The sequence below is a fragment of the Corvus moneduloides genome, chromosome 16 (assembly GCF_009650955.1).
Source record: "Corvus moneduloides isolate bCorMon1 chromosome 16, bCorMon1.pri, whole genome shotgun sequence".
Lineage (NCBI taxonomy): Eukaryota > Metazoa > Chordata > Aves > Passeriformes > Corvidae > Corvus > Corvus moneduloides.
Genome location: NC_045491.1, coordinates 16,761,932 through 16,772,478, shown reverse-complemented (window position 1 = coordinate 16,772,478; position 10,547 = coordinate 16,761,932). Strand labels below are relative to the sequence as shown.

Below are 10,547 nucleotides of genomic sequence, written 5' to 3'. Positions count from 1 at the left end.
GTGATGATCCCGCTCCCACCTCCAGCTGTGGGGCCCGGGGCCCCAGCCCCACCGCGCCGGAGGCTCTGTGTTCTCGGGGCGCTCCACAGCCAAGGCTGAGGGGAACAAACCCCGTTTGTGTCCTGACCCCAGGAGAGGCCGGGTGCCACGGGCTGTGGGACGGGCCCGAGCCCCCTCAGAGGCATTGCCGAGAGGGAAGCGCCAAACGCAGCGGAGGGAAAAGCGGCTTCCCCAGGCCCAGCGGGGGATCCCTGGCACTGTCCCGCACGGCCACCACCGGGACACCCCGCCCCGACACCCTCCGAGCTGCGCTGGAGCGAGACCCGGAACCGCCCGGAACCCCTCCGGCCCCGGGACCGCTCCCGCCTCCGCCGCGCGCGGGACACGCCCCGCCCGCAGGTCCTGGCAGGGCCGTAGAGGAGCGCGGGGCCGGCGGCGGGGCCGGAGCGGCGTGGTTGCGGCCGGGCTGATGCTGCCCGCGGGCCGCGGCCGAAGGTGAGGGGGGCTCGGCGGGTCGGGTCGGACCGGACCGAGTCCCGCCGGGTCCTGCGGGGCGACTGACCGCGCTGGGCCTTGCAGGGCGGCGGCGGCGCTGAGGGCGGCGCTGGGCGAGGGCGCGGAGCGGCGGCGGGAGCTGGAGCGGCGGGCGGCGCGGAGCCGGGAGCTCCTGCGGCGCTGGTGAGTGCGGGACCCGGCTGAGTGGGGACCCACCCGGCACCCTCCTCCCGGGCCCTTCCATCCCCGGGCGCTGGACCCGCAGCCGTGCCCGAGGCCCTGCGGGCCGGGGGTGCTGATCCTGTCCCGGTGCAGCAACGCCGGCCCCTGTCGCTGTTTGTTCCCTCCAGGAATGATGAGGAAGAGGAGCGGCCACAGCCAGGCTCCAGCACGGAACATGGTGAGCGCTTCCCCTGCGCCGGTGTCCCCTCGTGTCACACAGACCCCGGGCCAGTTGCGGGGTTAGGAGTCAGTCCAGTGCTCTGCGTCGACCTCAACACCCCCTCTGCCTTTTTCCTCCCGCTCTCCTCCTTGGGCTTAGCCTGGAGTCGTGCCTTGTTAACCAAGGCCAGCGATGAAGTGACTGTGGGCCTCAGCCAGGTGTGAGAATGTCACTTGTTGATGTTGACTCGGGAGAATTGTCCTCCTGTGGCTCACATCCATCCTGGGTCTTCAAAGCTTCTGGCAAGCCTGCCTGCACCCTCTGTGCTCCCACAGCCAAAAAAATACCCCCTGCGCCATTCATTAGGTTTCATTCCTTCTGTGGCACCTGGAAGAGTAAGTTAGTGAAGACACAAATGGGGAACATCCAGGTTTGAGCCTTCTGACATGTTTTCTTCTCTTGCAGAAGACAGACCTTCACCCAAGGAGTTGGAGGAGCTGGAACTGCTGAACAGGGCCTTAGAGAAGGCACTGAAAGTCAGGAAAAGCATCTTGAAAACTCCATTAGAGGCTCAGGAAGCTACAGGACAGAAATGGGCAGGTGAGGGACCTGCTCCCAAGAAAGCTGAAGAGCAGCAGGTGTCTGTACTTGAGGATGTTCCTGAGAGCAGGAAGGTGAGAGATGGAAGCAAAAAACCTTTGTTGTTGAAGAAGCCCTCGCCATACCAGTTAAGAGCCCCTTATAGGACTGACCCAGATGTGAAGAAACTGCAAAGGAAAGTCCCAGCCAGATGTGTTTCTCAAGGCCTCAGGACAGCTGGGAGGATTTCCTCAAAAGGTATGACTTCCAAACAAGGAAGGAGTCACAGGACAGCAGCTGGTGCCAGTGCCAGAGAGGTCTGTGCTGCACCTGAACCCCAGGAGTCACCTGGCTTGTCTGAATCTGCCCCAAATGAGCAGCAAAGCTTTTCTGGAGGGGATTCAGCTGCAGGAAAGAATTCCATAGCTGCTGGCAAGCAGTTACTTGATGCAGGGAAGAAAAGCTGTGGTTTCCTGGGAGAGTCCAGCAAAAAGGAGGACACTGCAGGTGCATGGGGAAGGAGCACCTCACCAGGGACAGGCACCCTGCAGGAAAAGGGGTAAGTGTGGGAGATGGGCACCTCTGCTGTTCTGCTCCACACTCACAGGCACATGTACAGATCCTGCTGGCTGCAGCTGCTCTGGGGGTCCCAGCCTGGCTTCATCCTCCTCACATCCCTCTAAAGAGGAAGGAAGGATCCTAGACAGTTTAAAAGCCTTTATTGTGGTTGAGTAAGTGTTTTCATTTTAAGGGCTCATTCTTGGATGGCTGAGACTTTGAAAGCCTTTCAATTAAGACTTTTGATGTTTCATAGTCCCCTGTGAGTGTTTTGGAAAGCTGTCTCTGTAGAGCTTTCTTGAGCCTTAGCTTTCCTCTGAGTGTACTCTCTATTATAGCATATTGATTTTTTTACTTATTCTGTTTTTCACACAGTGATAATACATAATGCATGAATTTTCTCTCTCTCTCTCTCTCTCTCTCTCTCAAGCATGTGCCCAGTGCTGTTTGGAGTGATGGCATCTGGATTTAATATTTCCCTGTTAACCTGTAACATACTGCCCATGTAACTACACAAATCAGGATTGACTAGAATGCAGTTGTTTCAAGGGTTTGGTGTAGGAAGGATGATGAAGGGAATGTTACTGAGATTCTCTGTGGAAAAGTGGCAAAATAATACTTGGAGGATTAGCTTTGCATTCAGGCCACTCGGCCTTGTTGAAACAATTTCTTTCTTCTTTTGCTTTAACGAAACAGCGAAGGTCAGATCTGATGTCCCTGGAAAGTTCTGAGGAATATTTCTCTCAGCTGCCACAACCTAACTCTTGGGTTTGTGCAGGGAGGAAATTATCCCTTTTCACTGGCATTGGAAGGGCCCCAGGACACTTTAGTGACAGTTGCTGTGGGAACAGGGATCTGGATTCAAACATTTACTTAAATTCCCATTGTGGCCTTGCATTCCTAGTCTGCATGTGACTAACAACTGCCAACCCTCCTGTTTTTGTAATAACAATTTAGGGATTATTCTGCTTCAGGATTAAGAATCATATTCCCAGTGGAAGCTCGAATGTCTCATTCCTATTTCTTTGAGTATGATGTGGTGCTAAGCAAAGCTGCTTTGTCCTGCTAAGGTTGGGCAAGAGGACATGGCAGACCAGCTTCCCTGAAGGTGTTTCCATGTCTCTACTCTGCTGTGCCATGGCTTTGCTCCCAGCTTCTCATCCTGGATGGACCTCTGATGGCTGGTGGCAGGATGCAGGGGCTCTCCCAGCTCAGCTCCACGATGCCTGTGGAGCTGAATGAGCAAGCTAGTCTTCCTTCCTTGAGGACAGTCTGAAGACACTGGTGGATCCAATCTCCAGAGTTGCTGACATCTCCCATTGCAGCTAAATTAATTTCAGATTTTGACAAAACACCATTTTCCCTGTTGGAAGACAAGGCTCAGTTAATTGCTTTCCAGCAGCCAGGATTGATCCTTCTCCTGTTTTACAGATGCCAGCTGAAGCTCCCCCTTCCCTACAGGAAAGCCTATTCCAGGAACTCTAGGTAAGACCAGTCTGACCAGTTCAGTCCAGAGCTACCCTCAGCTTCAGGGCTGTGAGGAGGGGTCAGGTGTGGCTGCTCTGTGTGCCCCGGGGAGGCAGTGACCCCACAGGGCATGGGGCCTGAACTGGGAGCAAGAAGAAGCAGCTCCCATCCTGCAAGGCTGCTGCTGAGGCTGTGATCTCATGTTATTGTAGCCACCAGTGCTACTTTTGTTTTCCGAGTGCTAATTACTGTTAATCACTGAGGCCCTGGAATGCTTTAATCATGGGTTTAACGGTGCAGCAGAAATCTCTGCTGGTGCCATACACCTGTTGAAGGCAGGACACGCTGTGGAGTGGGTGTCTGTATACACTCTCTGATTAGAATTTCCCAAACTATCCCTGCTCTGCCTCTGCAGCCTGGAAGCACCACGGCTGTGTGTGTTTGAGGTTGGCTCCTGCTGCTGAACTCTTACACAGAGCCAGCTCCAGTGCACTGCAGTGACGGTGCAGGTGGTTGGGGCTTGGGTGCTCTAGTCCATTCTCCAGTCTTCTGGAAACCCTCCTGGAAGGGTTTCCCACATTTGCTCTGAGAAATCTTGCCATAATTCAGCAGATTTCTCATTATGTGCTTTGTTCAGGTATTAAGCACAAACCCTTTCTTAAATCTAACTGTAGCCCCTTGTGCTGCCCTCAAGAATTCCTCCTCCTCTCGGAAACTGTCATTTATCAGACACTAGTTTGTGAAGTTGCCCTTCTGCAAGTTGTAAAGACTTTATACCCTTATTTTTCACTTCTAAATTGAGCCTTTCAGCATTCTAATCACTTTGGTGTGATTTTATACTTCTCACTATTGCTTTCAACTCAGTAACAGATTGAGAATAACCTTTGCACCAAAGATCCCTTGTAGGGGGTGTGCATCTTGCCTGGGAACTTCTGTGCTTTCCTGTTCCATTAACCTTACCACTTCTTTGCATAATGTATTTCTGAAATCTGCAGATTCTAACATGATTTAAAAGACCCATTAGGCTAGAGAGAAGACACATGCACACTCGAGTTAGTCAGGCACTGCAGAACTATTTTAAGCTTCCTCCTGATGGCTCTCGCTTACTGCAGCAGGTTTTGGGAGACAGTCCTTAAGGAAAGGATGTTATGGGGACTGTGCATCCATGAGGGTGTTGGACTCTGTGAGTGAAATGCATCTCTCTGGTAGTGCTGTTATTTGTGCCATGCTTTATTTAAGAAGCTGGACTCTGGTGTGAAGTCCTGGCCAGCTTCCTCATGATACTGTCCTTAAACCTCTGTCTTGCATCCCTGACATGCTGCTGTCATTCTGCTTGCCAAACGTACGACTTTGTCCCCCCAAAAAAATTATTAAAGAAGAGCCTTGAGGAAGTTTGGAATATGAAGTAATTGAGGTGAGAGTTTGTCCTGTCTGCTCTTTTTTTTGTACACCTTTACAAACAGAATAAATGTACAGAAATGCAAATGACTTACTCCTAAGAAAGGAAGGGAAGATTTGTTGTTTCCTACGGGATATGAACACAGGCAGGACAATACAACAGAATGAGGGATGTGCTGCAAGTTCACATTCTGCTTATGGAAATGTGCTGTCTGTCTTCTGATCCTTCCCCTCAAAACAACAGGAGAGAGCAACAGGTGTTTTGCCGTGTCTGATGCCTCCTGCAGGGTGTCCTTGTTGATCTGATACCAGCTGTGGGAATGAGTTGGGAATGGCTGGCAAATAACCTGTGAGAGAGAGGGGGGGGAGGGGGACACTTGTAATTAAAGCACTGATATGCCACAGTGGTGTGTCACAGCTCAGCGAGAGCACTGTCTGCTACAAAGGAGCCTAACTTCCACCTCCTGCCCCTTTGCAATTTCAGGGCATGGGAGAGATGTCGTCTGTGCCAAACAAGTGCAGATGCAGCAGCTGCAAGGACCCGTTTTATGGAGAGGATCCAGACAACTGTATCCTTTCCCAGCAGGCACGGGGTGCAATTGCTCTGCAGTGAGCTCCCAGCTGGAGAGAGTTATGCCTCCAATAACAGCAGTTCCAGTTGGGTCACTAGGCAGTGGGGTTTTTTTATGGTACAGCTGTTGAGCATTTATAAAACTTCTGATCCAGCCAAACGTGGCCACAAGGCAAACATGCCCTACACAGCTGTGCTGTGCTGTTCTCACCTTCCCCCTGCAGTGCCACTTCCCAGGCTGCTCCCCTCTGCCCTGATCCCAGCTGGCCTGGCCTGGGGCTCAGGGTGCTGCACAGAGCTGGTGCTGTGGAACCTTCCTTAAGCTGCTGCTGTTTGAGTTTTGCTCCCCGAAGCCAATGCCCAGTCCTGCAGAGATAGAGGAGGAATTAAGGGGCCTCCAGGATGTCCCCTCCCGTCTGAGGCAGTATGTGGAAGCTGAGCCTGCAGGTAAGGAGGGAAGAAGGGCAGTGTGGGGGGCAGAAGGTGGAATAAGGATGATTTGGGCTCCAGTTCCTTGTGTCTTGTGTTCTTGGCATGTGCTGGACATGAGGGACAGGAGCATTCTCCACCTGAAAGGAATGCTGGTGAACCCAAGGCCACTCTGGAAACTGTTTGGGGAGGAAGGTTCCAGTGCTCACACCTTTTCTCTGCTTCTCTTGTAGACCCTCCCACTCTGCAGGGAGAGTATGAAAGCCTTCTGATCTTGGAGGGTTTGCAAACCACAGTGTCCCAGTGCCTGCAGAAGCTGCAGCTGCTGCGAGCAGGTGAGACAGTCCCGGTGTTTGTGGTCAGGTATGAGCATGGCCCTTTGCCATCTGTGTGCAGGACACTGGACCAAGGTCATCTTTCTCCTCATTATCTTAATGGCAACGGAGCACTTAATTCTCTGGTGGCAAACAAAGCTGTGGTGCCTGTGTGCCACCCCTCAGTGTTCAGGAGAGGCTTGGAGCTTTGAACTGTTGCGGTTCAAGAGGGCTGGGGAGGGGACAATGCCGGGCACAGCTTAGGGTGTCCTGATTGTGCCATGTGTGAGGAGCTTACCCTGATTAATACAGTGTCATTAGTCACTAGTTTCTGGGAACAGCAAGTAGATCATAAATTCTGCAAGTACGGATTTGACTTGTATGTTTTTGTCTCCTGCCTTTTCTTGTACCCTGGCAGCTCTGGAGTCCCAGCTGAGGCTGCGCCCAGACTGCACTGGGGATGTGGGGAGCTGCTCTCCAGCCTGTGTCCCTGCCAGGGGACAGATGTGTGACAGTGCAGACATGCTGGCTGTGCCTCTCCTCTCTTACTCCAGTCTGCAGGAGCTGAGGGACCTGTTTGCCTTGAAGCTGCAAGTGTCAATGCTGCACCAAGAGGTTGCCTTACAAAAGGTGAGTCTGGAGAAGTGCCAGCGCTCCTGGAGCGGGGAGAGGAAAGGACAGCGCTGGGGCAGCAGCTGCTGTACGAGGTGTTGGTGGGCAGCAGCAGCACAGCAAGTTCCCCCAGTGGTGTTCTGTGTTTATGCCTTGTTCTCTTTGTAGGTGAATGGGACTTTTTTTTTTTCTTTTTCTTTTTTTCTTTTATCTCTTTTTATCTTTTTTTCTTTTTTTCCTTTCTTCTTTTTTTCTTCTCTCCTTCTTCTCTTTCCTCCTTCTTCTCTTTCCTCCTTCTTCTCTTTCCTCCTTCTTCTCTTTCCTCCTTCTTCTCTTTCCTCCTTCTTCTCTTTCCTCCTTCTTCTCTTTCCTCCTTCTTCTCTTTCCTCCTTCTTCTCTTTCCTCCTTCTTCTCTTTCCTCCTTCTTCTCTTTCCTCCTTCTTCTCTTTCCTCCTTCTTCTCTTTCCTCCTTCTTCTCTTTCCTCCTTCTTCTCTTTCCTCCTTCTTCTCTTTCCTCCTTCTTCTCTTTCCTCCTTCTTCTCTTTCCTCCTTCTTCTCTTTCCTCCTTCTTCTCTTTCCTCCTTCTTCTCTTTCCTCCTTCTTCTCTTTCCTCCTTCTTCTCTTTCCTCCTTCTTCTCTTTCCTCCTTCTTCTCTTTCCTCCTTCTTCTCTTTCCTCCTTCTTCTCTTTCCTCCTTCTTCTCTTTCCTCCTTCTTCTCTTTCCTCCTTCTTCTCTTTCCTCCTTCTTCTCTTTCCTCCTTCTTCTCTTTCCTCCTTCTTCTCTTTCCTCCTTCTTCTCTTTCCTCCTTCTTCTCTTTCCTCCTTCTTCTCTTTCCTCCTTCTTCTCTTTCCTCCTTCTTCTCTTTCCTCCTTCTTCTCTTTCCTCCTTCTTCTCTTTCCTCCTTCTTCTCTTTCCTCCTTCTTCTCTTTCCTCCTTCTTCTCTTTCCTCCTTCTTCTCTTTCCTCCTTCTTCTCTTTCCTCCTTCTTCTCTTTCCTCCTTCTTCTCTTTCCTCCTTCTTCTCTTTCCTCCTTCTTCTCTTTCCTCCTTCTTCTCTTTCCTCCTTCTTCTCTTTCCTCCTTCTTCTCTTTCCTCCTTCTTCTCTTTCCTCCTTCTTCTCTTTCCTCCTTCTTCTCTTTCCTCCTTCTTCTCTTTCCTCCTTCTTCTCTTTCCTCCTTCTTCTCTTTCCTCCTTCTTCTCTTTCCTCCTTCTTCTCTTTCCTCCTTCTTCTCTTTCCTTTGTTTTTTTTGTTGTTGTTGTTAGGGCCAGGGCAGAAGCCTTTACATGCCTGACCCTCTTCTGAAAAATTTTTATTTAGCTATTCTGAAAGAATTTGGCAGTGGAGGATATTGTAGGTAATGCCTGATGGCCCCTTTTGTCAGGCCTTTACAGCCCTGTTAGGGCACCCACTCCCTCATTCCCTCCTGTGTGACTTCCAGCTGGTGAACTCCTCTGTCTTCTGTTCCTTTCCTTTTAAATCTCAAACCACTGTGCTGCTAATCTTGCTTTTACCATTCTGAGACTGTAAGAACAGGGTAGGAGGTGTCAGCTTCTTCAGCAGCCTGAGCAGAGACTTTGCCACGCAGGGATTGCTTGTTCTTCTCAGCCAGCAGCAAAGGGCAGAGAAGATCTGTGAATTCACATCTACTCCTTTGACCTGTTATTTGCCATTGACCTGAATGATAGAGGCTTTGGAAAAGTCATTTTTTGTAAGGCAGAGAGGCATTATTGGCTGCAGCCCTGTGGCTGAGGATAGATTGCTACCTGACTTCAAATGGGATTTCAGCATTATAATCCTGGATTATAGATTATGAAGGGCTTGATTTTTTTTTTTTTTTTTAATCTGCCCAAAGTGAAGTGGTGACCAAAGCCTGCTTCCTGCTGCTCTGTTGGCTGACTCAGTTTCTTCTGCACATGTACCCAAATAGGTGCTTTGTGCCAGGTGAGCCCTGAGGGTCTGAAGCTGCTCTGTGCAGAGTGTGCAGGATAAGTGAAATTCTTGGGACAGATGAAGTAAATGGACATGGAACAAGATAAATACCCCAGAAAAGGATGTACCTATTTGTGGCCAAGCCTGTCCATTGCCTTTCCATGGAGGACTGCCAAGTATTCTAGAAATTCCTGGTAGCTCTTAGCCTGTCTTTCATGGTGAAGATCTGTTTCTTCTTAGGTATCAGGAGCAGAGCAGGTGGATGGAAGTGGAGCAGTGCAGCACTCCTTCATGTGGCAACTTTCCCCTTAGGTAGCTGTCATGTCTGTAGAGACTTCCCAGAGATGAACAGCTGTGTCCTGCTTCCCTGTCCTGTGCACAGATTTGTGTAGAACAGGAGAGAGAACCTCCTGCAATACCCTGTGCTCTGTTCTGTCCAGGTCTTCCTCTGTATCCACCAGGGAACAATCATGGAATCACAGAATAACTTGAGTTGGAAGAGACAGACAAGGATCATAAGTCCAGCTCCTGGCCCTGCACAGACAGCCCAACAATCCCACCCTGTGCCTGAGAGCATTGTCCAAACACTCCTGGCGGCCTTTAGGGAGGTGGCTGACCCTCCTGGGTGCACTGGTGCAGTTGTCCACCCTCCTGGGCAGCCAGAGTGTGCAGCAGGCTGGGTGGGGTTTGGTGTGCAGGCTGCTCAGACTCCACTACCTCATGCCAGATAAAAAAGAAAAAAATAAAAATCCCAGGCAAAATGTCTGTCTGAGCATTAATTCAGGAGTGCAGAAGACCAGTTTTTGTCCATTGATTGAAGTGACTTGTGCTTGAATTGTCAGTCAGTCCTAATCCCAGAGCTGACACGGGGTTGTTTGACAGCATGGGCTGAGATCCCAGGACAGGCTGAAGGGAGCAGCAGTCAGGCCAGGGAATGCTGGACAGCTTGAGTAGTCCCTGTAGCCTCTCTGGGCTGGAGTTGGCCACTTACACCTCTGGCACAACTGGAAGGTGATGGGAACAGTCCTGAGTGAAGGGTTGAACTTACCCTTGGGTGAGCAGGGGCTTGGCTGTGTGGCTGCAGAGCTCCAGAACCAACACCAGCTCCAGTTTCTTGCAGGATGTTGGTCTCATCCCAGTGCTGGGCCTTCCCTGCGGCAGGGCAGCAGCACTGCCACTTGTCTCACTGCTCTGGAAATGCTGGGTGGCTGCTCACGAGCAGAAAATGAACCACTCTGCCGTTATTAAATCTGACAAAAGAAAAGTATCCATCAATCAATCAGCCTGTTCTTAGTCATACTGCTCTGATTAGATTTCACTCGTTATGCAGCCACTTCAAGGAGTTCTGAAGTGCTGCTGACTCTGGTGACAATGTCTCCTTTGCTATGCCCAGGTGATGATGGCAGACCTGCTGCCTGTCCTGGAGGCCAGGCCATTCCTGGAGGGCTCTGCAGGGCTGTTCCGGGCCATCCACACCCAGCTCTGTGAGGGGGGCCGGTGCTTCCCTGTGCTGGTGAGAGATGAGCTGCTGGACTGAGCTGGGGAGCCTCCTGTTAGACCTGCCCGGAGCCAAAGACAGCTCTAAGCAATAAATCTTTTCTATTAACTTCTTTACTCTGCCTGTTTATTCAGTTAAATTCCAGGGGGTTGGTTTTGTTATGGGCTTTTTTTTATTTATTTCCTTTTGTGTCAGGAGCCCCTCTGCTCTGGAGCCAGGCTGGGAGAGCTGGGGGTGCTCACCTGGAGAGGAGAAGGCTCCAGGGACACCTCAGAGCCCCTTGCAGGGCCTAAAGGGGCTCCAGGAGAGCTGCAGA

General features: G+C 51.1%; 1 protein-coding gene across 4 annotated transcripts; it reads left to right on the top strand.

Moving 5' to 3' along the window:
• The first annotated feature begins 634 nt into the window (after nucleotides 1-634).
• Nucleotides 635-10,347, top strand: TEDC2 (tubulin epsilon and delta complex 2). 4 transcript variants are annotated; one of them, XM_032126268.1, is made up of 8 exons: nucleotides 635-895; nucleotides 1,343-2,015; nucleotides 3,446-3,499; nucleotides 5,364-5,448; nucleotides 5,789-5,897; nucleotides 6,113-6,214; nucleotides 6,612-6,823; nucleotides 9,174-10,229. In XM_032126268.1, the coding sequence occupies exons 2-8, from the start codon at nucleotides 1,717-1,719 to the stop codon at nucleotides 9,462-9,464; spliced, it is 1,152 nt and encodes a 383-aa protein (XP_031982159.1). In that variant the 5' UTR covers nucleotides 635-895; nucleotides 1,343-1,716; the 3' UTR covers nucleotides 9,465-10,229. The 4 variants fall into 4 exon arrangements, with proteins under 4 accessions (XP_031982159.1, XP_031982158.1, XP_031982161.1 ...); XM_032126267.1 differs by having other exon boundaries at nucleotides 5,783-5,897; XM_032126270.1 differs by having other exon boundaries at nucleotides 636-895; nucleotides 10,127-10,347.
• The last annotated feature ends 200 nt before the right edge of the window (nucleotides 10,348-10,547 follow it).